Source organism: Dromiciops gliroides, chromosome 1 (genome assembly GCF_019393635.1).
Source record: "Dromiciops gliroides isolate mDroGli1 chromosome 1, mDroGli1.pri, whole genome shotgun sequence".
In the NCBI taxonomy this organism is placed as follows: domain Eukaryota; kingdom Metazoa; phylum Chordata; class Mammalia; order Microbiotheria; family Microbiotheriidae; genus Dromiciops; species Dromiciops gliroides.
This window is the reverse complement of record NC_057861.1, coordinates 710,790,855-710,810,191: the sequence shown is the minus strand read 5'-3', so window position 1 is coordinate 710,810,191 and position 19,337 is coordinate 710,790,855. Positions and strand designations below refer to the sequence as shown.

Sequence of the window (19,337 nt, the reverse complement as noted above, 5' to 3'; positions counted from 1 at the left end):
TTTCTCATTTGCAAAAATGAGCTGGAGAAGGAAATGCCAACCACTTCACCATCTCTGCCAAGAAAACCCCGAATGGGGTCGTGAAGAGTCGGACATGATTGAAATGACTGAACAACGGGGTCTAGGGAAGGTTTTATGAAGATGAGGAAGACTTTGGTGTGTTTGAAAGCAGTAGGTAAGAAACCAGTAAATAGGGAGAGGTGGGGGAGCCAGGATGGCAGAGTAGTAACAAGTCTGGCCCAGCTCCCCTAACATAACTCCTCCACAAAGATCTAGAAAATTCAACAGCCGGCCAAGTCCTGACTGGGAAATCCAAGAAAAAAGCCCAGGTCAGCAAGAGGGAGCCAGACTGGGGTCTGCGGAGCCACACAGCATTACAATGCATAGGAATGCAAAGAGAACCAAGCCTGCCCGCCACAGCCAGAAGGTGCTGGACCCATACAGGAGGGCCCTGACTTGTGCAAGATGCAGAATCAGGCACCCACTGGTGACTCTTGCTCCCTATCCAGTCCCAGGTCCCAGATCCAGCCTGCGCTTCAGGGAGACATTCCAGGGTGAGGAGTAGTCATGGGAGGGAGTGTGGGAGCAAGGAACGAGTTCAAACAAAACAGAGCTTGGGTGGCTCTGCCCCCAGGAGTGGCGCAGGGTCTTAGTTCCAGGCCGGGAGAGACAACAAACAAGAGAGAAGCGCGCAATCCCAGGGTAAACAGTTAATAATCGCCTAAGTGAAGGCACCAGAAGCAAGGGTAGGGAAGGGTTTCCTGCAGGGGGGACAAAAGGAGGGAGCCAAGAGACTGGAGCGTCATTCCCGAGGCCGGTGTCACTGGATCCAGGAAAAGGCGTGGGGAGGCCCAAGCCCCAGAGCCGAGCTCGGCCTTATCGCGTCCCGTACCTCCAGGCCCGTCCCCCCTTCCTTGGCACCCCCCCCTCCCCACCCCACCCCATTCTGCGGGCAGGGACGATCTGGCTCGTTTGTATTTGCATCCCCTGAGCCTAACTCAGGGCCTGGCACATAGTAAGCACTTAATAAATGTTCTGACTTGAAGAATTTGGATGGCCGCCATGCGGAAGAACGGTTGGGCTTGTTCTTTTTGGCCCGAGAACAAAGCAAAGGGTGGAAACTGCAAGAAGCAAATTTGGGTCGACGTCAGGGAAAACTTCTTAGCGAGCGGGGATTCCCCAAAGGTGGAGGGCTCCCCTCCTCCAAGCCTCCTGGAGGTCATGGAGAAGATTCCTGAGCCCAGTAGACCCCGAGAACGGGCGAGAGCGCGCGGCGGGGCGCTTCCTCTGGACTGCGAGCCTCCAGGAAGCACAGCAACCTTGAAAAGCAGCTACACCGCAGGAGCCTGGCCTGGCAGCAGGAAGAATTCGGAAACTGCAGGGAAACCCGAAACTTCCGTTTCCGGGGCAGCGGCCGGTGTCGTGACCCGGAAATGCTTCGGCTCACGCGCTGCCTAGCCGGAAGGAGTTCGCCGAGGGTCGTTGGGTGTTAGGCGCCACCAGCCGGTAACGGGAATAGCGGGGCTGGGAAGAGGTGGAGCTAGCGCCGGGACGGGAGGAACGGAAGGAGGGAAGGAAGCCGAGCCGTTGGGGCGCCTAGGCTGCGGGTTCCCACGCCAGTCGGCCTCGCTCCTCCCGCATGACGCGGCCGCGACTGCCGCGTGGTGCCCACGAGCGCGTGCAGCTCCGTAGAAGAGAAGAGGGAGGGAGCAGAGAATGGCCGGTGTGGCCTCGCCTCCGCGTCCGACTTCCCTCCTCCGGGAAGGACGGTGCGGGGCGGGGGGGGCGCGGGGAGCCCGTTGGTCCGGAGGAGATCGGGGCCAGCCGAGCCGCTCTCCCCGCCCCCGTCTGGCCTCCCACGCTTCGGGGGCGGGCCGGAGATCTCGGCGGTCACCTAGCCCAACCCCAGGTGCTACGGAGGAGCGAGTAGCCGTTGTGATTCTTTTTACGCCTGGACCCTGCCCGCCCCACCTCACTATTTGCAGGCAGGGATAATTCTGCCGTTATACACCCTGTGTTTAACAAAACAAAACAAAAAACAAAACAAAACACCAACCGCCGATCTGGTTAGGCGGCCTTGCCCACGTGTCTCCTTCCCACCCCACCCCGCCCCCGAGACTTTGTTCCTCTTGTTCCACCCCATCTCTAGTGTGTTGCCTATAGTGTTGGCCCCACGAAACTACTTCACCCGATACCGTTGTGTGCGTAGCCTCTGGTCAGACCAGGGCTTCCTAAACTTTTTTCATTTGGGACCCCTTTTTTGGCCGAAAAATTTTTACACGACCCTGGGTATAGAAGTATATAAAGTAGGTATACAAATCAAACATTTACTGCCAATTTTTTTTGCCACCCCCACATTCCGTGCAACCCCATATGGGATCTGGACCCCCAGTTTAATAAGCTTTGCTTTAGAGAATGTTTTTCCTTTCAGTACAGCTGGTGAGGAGCCGTATTGACAGTTTGAAGAGGTGCCAGCATGTCTGAAGTTGAAGGGGCTTCTGACCAGCTCAGTGAAGTGAGCCTTGCCGAGAAACAGAAGCCTGCCAAAGAAAATGTAGAAAATTCCCCCGGTGACATCCCGGAGTATCTCTGTGTTACTATTGGAGCCACTGTGCCAACTGGCTTTGAGCAGACAGCTGCAGATGAAGTTAGGGAGAAACTGGGCTCCCAGTCCAGAATCAGCAAAGACAGAGGCAAGATCTACTTTGACATTTCAGTGGAGAGTCTGTCTAAGGTTTGCACATAGACTACTTAAAATATTATTTTGAACTAATGTGTATTCCAGTCAGCCATCCTGCTTATGTTCTGTGTCATCTGTTTTAAATTATTTCTTTGAAAGACAGTAATGTAAATGGATAGAGGATGTGCCCTGGAGCCTTGTCCTACTTCTGACATATGCTGACCATGTGACCCTGGACAAGTATTCTTGTGACTGACTTCTGAATGCCCCCAGTTGATTTCCTTAACACTATAAGTTGAGAAAGAATTGCTGGTTTGAAGTTCTTTAATCACAAATCTAGGCCTCCCCCATAATTTTGTGGTGGTGTTCAGTCATGTTGGACTCTTTGTGATCCCATTTGGGGTGGAGTGGTTTGCCATTTCCTTCTCCAGCTCATTTTTGCAGATGAGGAAACTGAGATAAATGGAGTAACTGAGTTGCTTAGGGTCATAGAACTAGTAAGTGTCTGAGGCTGGATTCAAACTCATGAAGATGAATCTCCCTAATTCCAAGGGCTCTATCCACTGTGACACCTAGCTGCCCTCAAAATTAAATGCTGATTTTTAAAAAGGAAATTAATAGTCTCATGGATATAAAACTGGGAAGTCCCTTCATCTAAATCATAAGATTATAGACCTAGAACTAGAAAGGACCTTAGAGGCCAGCTAGTCCTATTGCCTCATTTTTAAAATGAGGAAACAGACCAGTAGAAATAAGTTATTTGTCCAGGGTCACAGGCAGTAAGCATTAGAGATCTGACTCATTAATTTCACACATAAGAAAACTGAGACCCAAAAGGATGATCACTTTGTCCAATGTCACAAATGAGTAGCAGAATTAGGATTCAATCTTATTCAGTCTTATTCTGACTCCAATATTTTCCCCACTGTATTGTGTTTTCAAAATGAGTCAGAAGACTAAAAAAATTTCTAGATGTCCAGCATAGTACCCAAGAATTCATCTGTATCCTGACTACAACTATTATCTCTGAGGTATAAAAGGAGAAAGAAATGAAAGAAATAATTGTGAATCACAATGGACATGAGTTCATAAAGCTGCATATTGGTGTAGGTGACTGAAGAGAATAAGGCCATGTCCCTGACTTCTCCAACCAGACCTTTTATTCTTAGTCTTCAAGCTACCTACCACTGCCAAATTCTACCCTCCCCTTCCCTTGGGGAAAGGTAGAAGCAGGTTGGTAACCAAGGAATTAGAAAGTAGGTTGGTTGTATTTTAAAGTTTTTGTTAAAGGATATGAAGATAGCTTTACAATCACCAAACCCGTTTATATTTAACTAGTGATATAGTTCCTCTATTAAATTGTCCTCATCTAGTGTTTCATGTCATGAAGGTGATTGAATTCAAAGGCAGTGGCATTGAAATGCAAGCTCTGGCAGGTCCTACCAAACTACAAAGGTTTCAAGTATGGACTTGGATTGCATTTCTGCACTGTCTGAGAACTAGTCTAGTTAAATTCTGAGAAGCTTGTTTCAACTTATGCTATAGGCTGATGAACTTCTTGGCAGCATCTATTCCAAAAAAATCCCAACCCATATATTGAGTTGCATAGGCAGTACTTGCCTTGAAGTAATAGCTTATCGATGTTGACAGTTTAGCTCAGTTTATAGCTTCCATAACACTTGGAATATAGCTTCCATAACACTTGGAACTTTTCTTACTAATGAATTTTCACATTATGCTATATATGAAACTTATTTGTATAAGTTTATCTTTTCCCCACTAGATTAAATTCCATGAAAGGAGGCTTCATAGCTGCCTTTGTTTGCCCAGTATTACATTGCACTTAGTAGGCACACAGCAAACGTTAGTTGGATAAATAAGCCGCCTCAGAGAAATTAACCTAAAACCTATCTTTTTTTTTTTTCAGGTTCATGGTCTAAGATCAGTTGATAATTTATTTGTTGTTGTTCAGGAGTTTAGAGATTATCGATTCAAAGAAACTAAGGTGAGCTTTCCAAAGTAAATTATTGTCTCCACGGAGTCTTTTTCAGTTCATATATTCAGTGACATCACATGTGGGATCATTATGGGGACTTTTAAATTATATTCAAAAGGTTGAGGTTTACTGACAGTTCTGTTCCAAAAGTCAACTTTTAGTAAAGTTTATAAAAAATAAAAACAAATTGCTTTAGACCCTTAGGAAATAGATTGGGTTATGTTGTGATTTATACTGAGTTCACTGTATTTCCTATGAAGCACTTGGCTAATTTAGAGAACTGCCTCATATTTAACTAAAGGGAAGGTTCTAAATTGGATTAGAAAAGGGACAACAGATCAGGATCGAGATAAAATTTCAGAACTATAGAAGGGAAAAGTATTCTGTGACTGCCAAAAATTCCAAAAATCTTAACCTTGTGAATTTTACTTAAAACAATTAAAACCTGTTTATACAACAGGTAAATCATGTTCTCTGTATACATAGTGATGTATCATGGTAACAAGGTATATCTTGAAGATGGTCCTGAATTGACAGTGTTTTATACTATGTGTAATTTAAGATTCTAAATGTGGAGGCGTCATTCCAATCATTACAACTAATAATGGAATTCTACTGTTTTTAATTATTCAGGTAATGAATTTGGATAGCTTGCCCTTTTTTTTGGAAATACTGAGAACTAAAATTTACCAAACCATAAGTTACTGACAACTTGTTCCAATTTTGTTAATCCTTTGATCGTATTCAAATATTTTTTGATCTATCATTGAATTTTCTAATTCTATAATTTTTGTAAATTTTTTCCCTAGGAGTTCACAACTACATTAGGTGCTTTAGGCTTCTGTTCAAAAGTGCCAGTTTTCCTTTTAGTTTTTTATTAAGGACTGCAATTTCATTATCTTATTCTATCAGAACTTCCTTAGAGTTCTGGTGGCTATTCCATTCACTTTTGGGGGGCTTCTAGTGTAGTTGTTTTTGAATTTTTTTCTTCTCTTGTATTAGCCGAATTATCTTACTTGATAGTATTTCTTCATTGTATTAGTTTCTTTGCTTGTTCATTTTTTTTCTCAGCTTCTCTGCGCTTTTTTTCCTATTAAGACTTCCTTGCGGGAATTTATTTGCTCTCTTTGAATTCATGTTGTTTAGCTTCCTTGCTATTATATTTGTAGCTGTTTTTGAGATGTTGAGGGGGAACTCAGTTTTCTTGTGAGAAAAAACATAACTCTCTTTGTTCCCAGATAGTGCTCAAGCAGGCCTTACAGCTGGTCTTTCTCTCCAGAGGGAAAGCTGGCTGACTTCTCTTGCCTAGAGCACTGGATCTTGGTGAACTCATGAATATCAGCCTGCTAAGGGTTCCAGAAGTCTGCTTGAATCGACAATAAGGGGGACTGAAAAGCAGCAACAAATACTAGGGTTGCTAGAGAAAGTCTTTAGTGTGGGACCATCACATTTGCTAAGTCATTCCAGCAACTTTCTGTTTCTCTAGTTGCTAGCTTCCACTTTGTGGATCAGGAAGTAGGGCAAAGGTATGTCATACTCAGGAGAGAACAGGGAGCTTATTCTCTGCTATCTTTTTTCCTGTGGCAACTACTCTATGGAGAGTTCTTCTTCCCTCCCTTCTTTCCTTTTTCCTTCCTCTCCTTTTTCTCCCTCATTCACTATTTGCCACTCTTTTCTTGGCCCTCTTGCTTAGAACTTCACGATAGTTTATTCTTTAGATACATTACAAAAATTTAGATGATCCAAATGATTTCATGTTTCTAAAATTAAAACTATCAGGTTGGGACGGCTAGGTGGCACAGTGGATAAAGCATCGGCCCTGGATTCAGGAGGATCTGAGTTCAAATCCGGCCTCAGACACTTGACACTTACCAGCTGTGTGACCCTGGGCAAGTCACTTAGCCCCCATTGCCCCACAAAAAAGAAAACTATCAGGTCCTATTCTATCCTTCATGACCCATCCAAATTCACATCTTCCAAAGAAAGCTTTCCCTCTTACCCCAGCCAGCATTAATCACTCCTGAATTCCTAGAACACTATCAATGGCATTCATATGGCCATTAATCATCTGCTACCATGTGTTATTTCATGTAAGTGGATCTTGTTTTCCCAAGGACTATAAGCTTTCTGAGAACAGTGATTATTTTATGTTTCCCATGATGCTTGGAAGTGCTTAATTGTTGTTTAAATGGAAGTACCTGAGAAATGCCTGCATTTTGGTTTTTATTTTTTAAAGGAAGATGTTTTAAAGGATTTTGAAGATTTGGCTGGGAAGCTTCCTTGGTCAGACCCTTTAAAAGTATGGAAAATCAATACCAACTTTAAGAAAAAAAAGACAAAACGCAAAAAATTAACTCAGCAAAATACTGTGAACAAAGAAATGCTGGATGATGGACAAGGAGACATGGGAGCTGAGAAGCAGATCACCAATTATACTATGGAGGATGTCTTAGAAACCATTGAAAACCAAGATGGCACCTTTGCTGAAACCCCCATATTAGCTTACAGTAAAAAAGTATCAGAATTACCCTCTGCCATTGAGAAAGAAAAAGGAGTTAATGAGAACCCCAAAGAGGAACCTGAATCTCAAGTGCTCAAATTCCGAGTCACATGCAACAGGGCAGGCGAAAACCATAGCTTTACATCCAATGAAGCAGCAAGAGATTTTGGGGGAGCTGTTCAGGATTATTTCAAATGGAAGGCTGACATGACCAACTTTGATGTGGAGGTACAACCTATCTCTTTACATTTTTTGTGTATGTATAGCAAAGGACCCTTAGGGTTGTGGCTATTTAAAAGATTCAGGGTTCTTGAATCATAGAATTGTTTGGAAGGGACCATAAAGGGCATCTAGTTCAAATCCTTTTTTCATTAGAAAAGACTGAGGCCCAGAGTTATCACAATTAGTGACAGCTAGGTCTGGAAAGAAAGAACTTCCTAACTCTTAATTTATAATGTAGTATTTCCAACTATGTCAGTTTGTCTCCTATATTGACACAACTGGATGAGAGGGCCTGGTTCAAGTCCAGGTTCTACCTTTTATTATCTGTATGATGATGGGCATTAATTTCACTGCCTCAAGCTTTAGTTTCCTTCTTTGTCAATGAAGGTGGTCCTACTTGCATTATTGATCTCACATGGCTGTTAGGAAGGTTAAAATCAGATAATATATGTAAAGTATTTTGTAAACAAAAAAGCACCACATAAATGCCAGCTATTATTGTCATCGATAATTTGAATGAAAACATAAATGACCTGCTTATCAAATTTGTAGTTGAAACATAAGTACCATTGAAGGACCAAATCAGAATCCTGAACATGCTCAACAGACTGGAATGCTGAGCCAAAACTATTAAAATAACATTTTGTAGAAATTAATTTAATTTAAAAAATCAACTCTATAAGTAAGAATCAAAAGTGTGATGTTAGTGCCTCAAAAGTGAATGTAATCTTAGGCTACGTTAATAAAAGTACAGTATTCAGAACAGGGAAAGTAATAGTCTCACTATACAGTGGTCAAACCATGTTTTGAAGGTGTGCTGCTCAGTTTTGTTTGTCATATCTAAAGAGACACATTGCTAATTTGGAAAGATGTCCTGGAATGGGTGACAGTCTGGATGGTGTCAAAGGCATGTAATATATGGGAAACTAAGTACTGTTTGTAACCTGCAACCACAAAAGCTTCCTGGGAACATGATAGTTACTTCACATATTTGAGGAAGACTTGATTTTTGTAGATTTAGAGAACAAAAAAGGTCTGATTCATAGAAGTTAAGACAGCATGAGATATAGTGGGAAGAAAACTGGATTTGAACAGTAGACCTGTATTCAAATGTAACTTCTGTTACTTCCTTGCTGTGTGGGTGTGAGAAAATGATTTCTGAGGCTCACTTCCGTCTGTAAAAGCATATATTTCATTTATTTAGATAAACATAAGTAGTTACTGTTGTTACTGCTTACCTCTTGGAATATGGAAGGCACCATGAGCTATTACTATCACAGCTCAATAAAAGGAATGCCTTTTTAATGTAGAGTGAGTTGTCATATGAGGCCAGTGGGTTTCCGTCACTGGATGTATTCAACATGAAGCTTTCCAGAGATATTATAGAAGGGACTAACATTATGGAGGGATGAAGGGAGGTGGGCCTTTAGATTCTTCCCAGCTATGATTCTATTGTTCTTTTGCTGTCTAAGGAGTTAATTGATTTGTGATGACATTGAAAGAACCAAAGAGTAAGGTCCCACTGTAGGTTAGGCTGTTATAAGAACCTTCTTTAGTGGGTAGAGTCCATGGGTGTATAAAACAGAGAGTTTGGTTTAATTGACCTACCTCTTCCATGGTGCTGCTGCAAATTGCAAATAGAAACGCTTACACTCTGGAGAGAAAATATCATCTAGAGTAAGATTATTTTGAGGTGGTGTCCTTTTAGGCTCAAAAATTTACAACATAGTTCTCCAAAATTTTGTTTACTAATATTATGAGTGGTCCCTTTACATACTTTTAGCTCTATTAATATAAGGGGCAGAAATATGTTTCATAAGTTTTCTAGTTATTCCAGATAAATCAAGTTATGGAGATTTGAAGCATGGACTTGTGTCAGTGATGTATACAGTTTGAACATGCCTACAATCCTATTTATCTGGTTGAACTTTATCCTAGGTTCTCTTGAATGTTCATAATAATGAAATAGTTGTGGGCATTGCATTAACAGAAGAGAGTCTCCATCGAAGAAATATTACACATTTTGGTCCTACAACTCTAAGGTCCACTCTTGCTTATGGTATGCTCAGGTAAGAGAGTGGGTTTGACATCCAAACTGGGTGACAGCTTGGGCTGGAATCATTAATGAATTCTTCATGTGAGTACACTGCACTAAAGCAGTTCACAGTTATCACTTTGTAGAGCCTCTGAGCTTTAGGTGATTCTGGGCCAACAAACATACCGTTTGTTCATTCACTAAGTCCTTTCAATTTGAGAGAACTTGTGAGAATTTGTATTTCACTGTTTTGGCCTTTAGAATTCATGGTTGCTGCCCTATCACAGTGAAGCCTCAAAAGAGGACTTTAGGAGGGGATTATTATAGTCATAGTATAATATAACCCTGCTATAATAGTAGCTAGCATTTACTACCTATGATTCTTAGTAAGTCAGTGAACCACTTTCCTCATAAGATAAGAATAATATATTTTTCCACATCTATCTAGATACTGAGTAAGATTGCCTATTTGATTTTTGGAAAATTGGCATAGGACTATAAACTTTATTTGAAATTATTGTAGATATTTCCATTTTAATGCAGTAATAATGTAAGCAGAGACTTAACTTCTGTGATAACTACTGAGCTAGCACTGCATTTAGAGTGCTTTATAGACAGTAGATCATGATGAAAGAATTAATTATAATTTTCATTTGCGTAGTAACTTCTACTTTTCAAAGTGTTTTCACTTACTACCTCATTTGATCTTCACGAACCTTATGGGTCCTTTGAGATTAGTAGAGCAAGCTATTTAATTAACTACATTTCCATATGGGACATGTCAATTTTCAGAATGTCAATTCTATCTTTCTGTCTCCCTATAGGAAACCCCTTTCCTTTTTCCTCTCTTTATATTTGGTTGCTTTTTTCACCTTTTCATAGATTAATTCCACGATTAGAGAACTGAGGCCCATGTCTCTCTACACAATTCCTCATGATTTGATCTTGGCATGTGCAATAGAAAAATCAGGTCATTTGCTCAGGAAAGACACCTTCATTCTCATACCCCTGATGCATAATTTGTTGATTCTTTGACAGTTGTAAATTTTCAACTGTGTTCTGCCAGGTGTGGTTACTTGACAGATTTCTAATCACATCAGCTCATCTACTGCTTCTGCTTAAGCTTTACTCAACAAAAAGTCAACTGGCAAATATATAAACTATCTCCTGTTAAAATCAGGGCACATAGATAATTTATTTAAAGTCACAGGATCATAGGATTTGGGAATTGGAAGTGAACCATAGTTGTATAGTGTAACCCACGCATGAAAGGAATCCCCACTATAAAATACCAGACAAATGGCTATGTAGGGAACATCTCAAGAAGGGGGAGCTCATCATGTCTTTGAACAAGCCATACCACTTGGACATATCTGATTGTTAGAAGTTTTTCGTGACATTAGCTCCAAATTTATGTCTTTGCAATTTCCACCCATTGTTCCTCATTCTGACCTGAGGGCAGACAGAACAAGGCTAACCCTCCTCCTCTGACAACCCTTCACATACTTGAAGACAACTATCATGCCCCCTCTGAATCTTCTTTTTTACTAAGTAAATATCTTCAGGTCCCTCAACTGACTGGGACTCAAGGCCCTCTACCATCCTCATCCTGTCCTGGATATTTAAATGAAAACCTTGTCCAAGAGACACTGTTGAATCTTGAATATTAATTCATTATTCTAGAATTTTAAATTTGCTTCATTATTCTAAAAATATATCCTTAAGATTTTTATTGTTTTCAAGAGTTTTCTTTGTCTTTTATGTGTGTTTTACAAAGTTCATTGAGAAAGTCTCAATGTTTTCTCCTAAACCCACTTTGTATTTGTTTAAATACAAAGATATTGGGGTTAAGTGACTTGCCCAGGGTCACACAGCTAGTAAGTGTTAAGTGTCTGAGGCCAGATTTGAACTCAGGTACTCCTGACTCCAGGGCCGGTGCTCTATCCACTTTGCCACCTAGCTGCGCCCATAATATATTATAATTGATATATTTTGTTTTTCCTGTATCTGTCCTTCCCCTCCCAGAAAGCTATCTCTTTTCAATGTTGTTTTTTTTTAAGAAAAAAATGCAAAAATAATCAACATTAAAAAATCTGACAGAGGGCAAGTGTCTTCCCATATCTCTTCTTTCAAGCCAGTTTATTCTTTAAAGTTTTGCGTTTTGATTGTTTTAAAGTGGTTGTTCTTTTCATTTTCATTGTTACAAGGCATCATGAATACTCTTCCCTGGTTCTGCTTACTTCACTTTATATCAGTTCATGTATGTCTTTCCATGCTTCTCAGTATTATGTTCATTGTTTATCTCAACACAGTGGTATTCCATTATATTTAAATATCACAGTTCCCCAAGTGATGAGCATCCACATGGTTTCTGATTCTTTGATATCACAGGAATATTACTATAAATGTCTTAATGAATTTGGAGCCTTTGCTTTTTTTTTTTTAGAAAAGGAATTGGTAGTGTTAGTGTATTGATGCTGTTGCTTTTCACAGTTCATTTTATAAAGTCCCTGATTTTCAAAAATTCTGTTCCCTTAGATTGTTTGCTTTTTTTTCCTAGGCTCTGTTCTCCTCAGCCCACTGACATAATAGTAGATCCAATGTGTGGAACAGGTGCCATACCAATAGAGGTAATAACTTTTATCTAGCTTTTGAATTAAATAGTGGTAAATACATAAGATTCTTACACTTTTTTCAATTAAATTTTATTTTTTTTAATTAACAGGTCAATTTTCTCTCCCTTCCCACCCCCACCCCCATTGCAAAAAAAGGGGGGGGAAATCCTTGTTACATAAATCCATAGTCAAAACATTTTTGTATTAGCCTAGTTGAAAAACTGTTTCGTTATGCCCCAAGTATATGTCCCCTCTGCCTGCCAAGAGGTTGAGTGGATGGTTAATGTGTTCCATTGGTCCTCTAGAATAAAGGTGTCTGACCAGAAGTGGTCCTTGACTATAGTCAGAACCAGGTTAAAATAAAATTGGGAAATATTTAAAAGAATAATTTTTTAAAAGTCAGTATGTGCTCCCAGAAATTTTTAAGTCCGGTATAATGGCCCCCATTTCTATTTGAGTTTGACAACACTGGTGAAGAATCACTTTGGTCATTGTGTTAGAGTTTTTAATTTTTAAAATCTTCTTCCTAAATTATAGATTTGATGATATCACTTTTCTGCTCAGGAATATTCAATAATTTCTTCTTGCCTTTAGGATACAATACAAATTCTTCACTTTAGTATTTAGAAGTTCTTTTTTTTTAGTGTTGTTTTATAAATTGTTCTTATTTTGCTGTTTTTCATCTGCATCAGTTCATACAAGTCTTCCCAGGTTTGAAAGCATACCTTTCATCATTTCTTATGTCACAGTATGTCACATTATATTCATGTAACATAACGTTTAGCTATTCCCCAGTAGATAAGCACCACCTTATTACTTTCATTTCTTTGCTATCTCTCTCTCTCACACACACACAAAGCTTCTATAAATATTTTCGTTAATATGGATCCTTTTCCCTATCCATAGATCAGAAAGGTAATTTTTTCCTTGCTTTTCTATTTACAATGTCACCACACATACTTTTTTGGCTATTATATTTGAATATAAATAAGTCAACAAAACTGGGAGGCTCAAATCTATAGTTTGAAAGAAGCTCTGGATAGAAATTGTAGCACTATTGGCCAAAACATATAAAGCTAGTTTAACTACTGTGCCAGAGAATTGGTAAATTGCCAGCATGAGTCCTATTCATAATAAGGATTCCAGAAGAGTCCCTGAGGATTAACCTCACACATATATATCTTAGATAGAATTGTTAGCAATGAGCAAAATAATTGAACACATAAGCATAATCTATTTATTGAAAAAGTTGGCATGATTTCAGCCAGAAGGGTCACACTTTATTAAGTTCTTTGAAGGGATGTCTATGAGTCAAGGAGAAACCCTTTAGACATTTTTTACATCAAACTGTATAAAATATGCCACAATAAAAGGTCCTTGAAAAATGAAGTTACCATAAAATAAAGGAGGAAGTGTTTCATCTCAGAAAGATAATCCCTTCCATCTTCCACATAGCCGCAAAAAATACTCTTCTAAAGCACAGATTTGACATCACTCTCCTGCTCAGAAATTTTCAATAACTTCTTATTGCCTTTAGAATACAATACAAGGGGCAGCTAGGTGGCGCAGTGGATAGAGCACCGGCCCTGGAGTCAGGAGTACCTGAGTTCAAATCCAGCCTCAGACACTTAACACTTACTAGCTGTGTGACCCTGGGCAAGTCACTTAACCCCAATTGCCTCACTAAAAAAAAAAAAAGAATACAATACAAAATCTTTACTTTAGTATTTAAAAGCCTTTTATACCCTACCTTTCAAGATTTATTTCACATCATTGCCTTTTATACATTTGTAATCTGGCCAAATTGCCCTATATTTGATGTTCTTTAAACTCAGCATCCCATGACCTCTTTTCCTTTGCCCAGATTGTCTCCATGCCTGGAATATACTCTCTTTATACTCTGTCTCTTAGAATCCCTAGCTTCTTCAAAGGTTCACCTTATATGTCATTTCCTACAGAAGACCTTTTGTGATCTCCTGAATTTTTAGTGTTCTATCTAGCCCATTACCAGACAGTAGAAAGCTTTTTAAAGACTGTTTTTCATTTTTGTATTTATATCCCTACCATGTAGCACAGTGCTTTATATACGTAGTGGGTGCTCATTAAATGCATCTAACGTTGAATTTAAATTAACCTGCTCAAAAACTAGGAAGAAAAGGCAAGGAACCTTGCAGAACAGGGTAATATTAATGTGGTTTCCCCTGCTATTCAATGTCAGACTCATTTTTAATTTCAGGGCAGTTTACTGCACACACCTTGCTTCTGAAGTTGATTTCCTAGAAGGTGACATGTCCTTAACCATTGGTTAAACATAATATGGTAATCATATTTTTCTGATTTGACTTTTTACTTAAAGAGAAATTCTTACAGTTTTTTTAAGTTAGCATTAACAAACCCTACAAAAAATGGCATGGCACAGTGACTTTTTCAAATACTTGGATAATGTAAACTTTTCCATCACCATCAATAGATATAGGATGTATTTGGTGTAATTAAGCTGAAGGGGAATTAAAAAGTTTTATTCCTACTAAAGAATAATGCTTTGTTTGTGGAAGAATATAACTAGAATGTTAAATGCTTATCCTTTAACACATTTCTTTTCCATTTATGAATTTACAATATTTGCTTTTGGTTTTTAGGGGGCTGCTGAATGGCCTAATTGTTATCATATTGCTGGTGACAATAATCCCCTGGCTGTGAAAAGAGCAGCAAATAACATCTTGTCGTTACTGACAAAGAGTCAAGTTAAAGAAAGGTAAAAATAAAACCAAACTAAGTAACTTAGCAGCTGTTTATTGAAAAAAAATTACTTCTAACATGGTTCTCTACAAACACAATAAATATGCTACATGAGAATCCAGTTTAAATTTTGAATTTCCTATTCAGCTGTTTTAAAGGATCTTTCATTTCATCCCACAGCAAAGCATTCTGGGGCCTGCCCATAGATGCTATTCAGTGGGATATCTGCAATCTGCCTTTGAGAACTGGTTCTGTGGATATTATTGTCACAGATATGCCATTTGGAAAAAGGTAGGATTTCAGAAATAAATATAAATGTTGCTGAGCTTTGTGTTCAGTTCTTATGGTAAGCACCCACATATCTAAAGGGAAATGGTTTGCTTTTATTTTTCTTGTATTAGTTCACAGCCACAACAGAAAAAAAAATAGGCATTCTCAGCACAGTTGGTCAGTAGAGCTCTTTTTCATATAAATAATAGTGATTTGGGGCAGCTAGGTGGCAAAGTGGATAAAGCACCGGCCCTGGATTCAGGAGGACCTGAGTTCAAATCCAGCCTCAGACACTTGACACTTACCAGCTGTGTAACCCTGGGCAAGTCACTTAACCCCCATTGCCCCACCAAAAAAAAAAAAATAGTGATGTGATAGAGTCACCCATTTCATTTACTTTGTTTCAGTAAAGCAGGAATTTATTGACTGTATAAACTGAAAGATAGTTTCTGATGCTGACACTTGAGTCTCATTTAATACAGCAATATTTCAAGGGATCCCAAGACTTGTTCCAAATCAAAGAAAAGCCAAAGAGACAATCCCTTTTGCACTTAAGCTCAAGATGTTAAATGATCTCCATTTGTAAGGTGCTGTAATATTATATTCTTGTATAAAATTGTATGCTCTCAGATTATGATTCAGAAATTTAGGAAGATTATAAACATTCCTTCTCTCAGGCCACATGGGGAAATTAAATTTAAGACAGGTATTCTCTTCATCATTTTAAAGATAATGAGGAAAGCAACTAAAGATCATTAAGAGTTGTTGACACTAGTGGAGATAATAACTAGCATTTACATGGTGCTTTAAGGTTTCCAAAGTGCTTTACAAAGATTTCATTTAGTCCTCATAAACACCCTGGGAGATAGGTGTTATTATCTCTGTCATACACATGAAGAAATTGAGGCAAACAGAGGTTAAGTGACTCTAGGATAAGCACATCCACTAACCCACTTAGCTGCCTTATAACATTTTGCAGCTTTAAAACATGGCTCCTACTGTAAAAAGAGCAAAGAAAGAGGCTTCATTGTGATAGAAAAAGCAATGATGATTAAAAGAAAAAATAGAAAAGGAGCTGTGCCTCACATTCTCTTAAATTCTCATTGTATAGGAATTCCCTCCATCTTTTGTCTGTCGGTTGTGGCAGAGTAGAGTTCATGAAAGGAGCTGTACAGAATAAATTGTAGAATGTGCATTGTTGTATGTCACATACACACAGTCAGGACTTCTTGGTCCAAATGATAATTTTTGCTTTGCCCTCTGCTTCTGAATTAATGGTATCTTTCCATCATTTAGCTTCTGAGACTCCCTTGTTCTGATTGCTCATTACATTCATTAGTGCATTGTTATACAGCTGTTACATATTCATCTCCAAGTCATCATTTTAAAAAAATACAAAAGTTTCGGAATTCATGCCAATTTCTAAGTACTCTGGTAGTTAGGTTAGCATGTAAGATGGCTCTGGCTCCTGCTTTGCTTAGTCTTAGGGCAGTGACTTCTCATCACTTTTAGTACAGACTATTTATTTTAATCTGTTGTGAAGTGGAATGCTGGTCCTTAACCTTAACTGTTTTGTAGGATAGGATCTAAGAAGAGAAACTGGAACCTCTATCCATCTTGTCTCCAGGAGATGAGCCGGGTCTGTAGACCTGGGACAGGCAGGGCTGTGCTACTTACTCAGGACAGGAAATGCTTTGCCAAGGTAATGTTCTTCAAATTGTTCACCTGTGGGTCCTTAGATATAAGCAGGAAAACATTTTGGTTAAAGCCGGATTGGAGGAGTGTTCCTAGTTTGGTTATCTTAGATGGAATGGCTTTTATTTGTTTGTTTGAATTTTCCCAGATGGGACCTAGCAGCACCTTTGGATTGCAAGGGCATTGCTAATCTAATGAAGTGTTTTCTGTGTTTAAACAGGCATTATCCAGAATGGGGCATGTATGGCGGAAGGTACATACTGTCTGGGTGAACATAGGGGGTCTTCATGCTGCAGTTTATCTTCTCAAACGTACTGGTCAAGTGTTCATTGAGCCTTCAGAACTAGAGCATGAAAAAGAAACATCTTGAAGATACAGAAGATGAAGACTGGCTTTTCCTTCATGTCTTTGAAAATGATGTTTAATGTGCCTCCCACCACTGAAAATGTCTGAGGCAGCATGAGGAAATGGATGTAAAACACACAGAAATAGTAACAAAAGTCTAGTTTGGCCCTGCATCCAAACTGGTCTGAAGATATTCATATAACAGGAATGTAGCAGGTGAATATTTTGATAGAAAAGACATCCCTAGCACTCAGAAGGAACTTGATTCCTTGGGTAAACTTAAGTTACATTTTCCCAGTGAACCAAGAAATGGCTGTATAACTTGTATTTCTCCTAAAATAGCCTTAAGATGTTTATAAAGATTGCTTAAATGCTTTTCTCTGTGTTTAGAGCATTTTATATTTTAGGACTACCTCCACAGGACAGATTTTACATTGTAGTTCTTGAGAAGATGCCTATTAAGAGTGCCTCACTTTCTATTTCATTGAAGAAATAGCCTTACTTTAAGTGACACTCATTCTTTCTTGTTACCTCAACTAAACATCAATTCATTTTCAGACAATATACACATACTACCCTAGAACAAGAAGAATGCAAAAGTCACAGGACATTTAGGGAAAGTTGCCATCTGCCTTACAAAATGAAGTATAATATATTATGCTGTTCACCTGGGTAATTTCAAAGATTGTTTTGAAAAGGTGCTGATTAACTTGTGCTAAACCATTTCAATTTTATAACAAAGATGTCATTTTAATAGATGAATTAAGTCATGGGACCAGGTCAGATTATTAAGACTAATTTTGTTTTTAAATAACTTCATACTTGAGCTGTACAGATACCAAAGTTAATGAGGCAAACAAATATGTCATTTTGTCAGGATCTGTTTGACACTGGAAACCATTTTTGTCACTTTAAAGAAGGAAAGTAATAACATTATGATCACATTGTGTTGGGAAAAAGCTTTAATTTGGGAGTTCTTTGTTTGCCTTTTCTCCATAATGAGCAGTATTTATGTTGGCATGTATCTCTCATTGCATTCTACACAAGTCTGTACAATTGAATGCCTCCCACTTGAAAAGGATGGGGTAGTGAATCCTCCCCATGGACCATATACTTGGTCAGAACAAAGAAGGTTGGTGTAAGTCAGTTTGTTAATTCAGTTGGTTTTTTTTCCAGTTTGCAGAAGCATTCAATTTAATGTTTACTGCAGTGTTACTGTAATAAAGTTTTATTTATCTGATTTTGATGTCTCACATGGGGGCAAGGGAATCATTTCTTGCTTTTAGACAATTCAAGTTAGTCATATGGCTGATGACTGTAGACTTGCTTATCTTCATTTGGAAATAAGCATTGTCTTACATTAGATTTTAGAGTTATCAGAGTCCAAGCCTAAACGGAGTTGTTTCCTTGACACAGATTAAACATAAAATTCTGACAGAGTTATTAACATTATCATTTGAAATTCATACCAAAGTAGTACCAGCCACAGAAGTGCAAGCAGCATAAAGATATACTATCTGCATATATCGGTTGAGCTTGTGGGCAAATACATAAATTTTGTCTGATTAGTCTAATCTAATCTTAAAGACAAACACCATTACAACAAAAATATCTGTAAAATAGTTAACCTCTATGTAGTCTCATTTAATTTGAGAAATATTCAGTATAATGAGATACTTACTTATATTGTTTGAATTGAAATGTGACTTGTAATTCACCTGAGACTTAACTGGAAAAGGGCTTTGTAAAGAATTGTCCTGAAAAGGCAGTGAGCTCTTGAACTCATGACCAATCGCTCCAAAAAACATCCAAATAATGCCATAGGACAATGCCTGGAGCAGCAAAACCCACAGAACGATGTGCTGAAATCATCTTCTAACCAAGGATGTCTCAGAAGGTCAGGAGGAGGGAGTTGCTGTGCTGAGACAGGAGTGGAGCCCAACCCCAGTCACCCTGACACAGATCCAGTCCCAGGAAGGCCTCACCAGAGAAGGAGACACCCCCCCCCCCCCAGCTTCTGAATCAGCTGAAGAAGCACCAGTGTCATCTGGAACTAATCTCAGTCTAGTGAGGGTGCTGAGGCAGAACTTGAGTTTTTCACCCCTGCTGAAAACCAGGAGGTAAGCTTGAGTAGCTGTGGCCCAGGTGGGGGAGGGGCACAGGCTCATCAACATCAGTGTCCCTGTATCTAAAGAGACCAAGAAAAATATGAATTGCTCTCAGGCCATAGAGGCCCTCAA

General features: G+C 39.2%; 1 protein-coding gene across 2 annotated transcripts; it reads left to right on the top strand.

Moving 5' to 3' along the window:
• Positions 1-1,441: 1,441 nt before the first annotated feature.
• THUMPD3 (THUMP domain containing 3) lies at positions 1,442-18,338 on the top strand. 2 transcript variants are annotated; one of them, XM_044003844.1, is made up of 10 exons: positions 1,442-1,506; positions 2,432-2,734; positions 4,608-4,685; positions 6,913-7,404; positions 9,337-9,467; positions 11,994-12,063; positions 14,688-14,803; positions 14,968-15,078; positions 16,636-16,759; positions 16,973-18,338. In XM_044003844.1, exons 2-10 carry the CDS (start codon positions 2,477-2,479, stop codon positions 17,120-17,122), a joined length of 1,530 nt encoding a protein of 509 aa, XP_043859779.1. In that variant the 5' UTR covers positions 1,442-1,506; positions 2,432-2,476; the 3' UTR covers positions 17,123-18,338. The 2 variants fall into 2 exon arrangements, with proteins under 2 accessions (XP_043859779.1, XP_043859788.1); XM_044003853.1 differs by having other exon boundaries at positions 1,457-1,506; positions 2,437-2,734.
• The last annotated feature ends 999 nt before the right edge of the window (positions 18,339-19,337 follow it).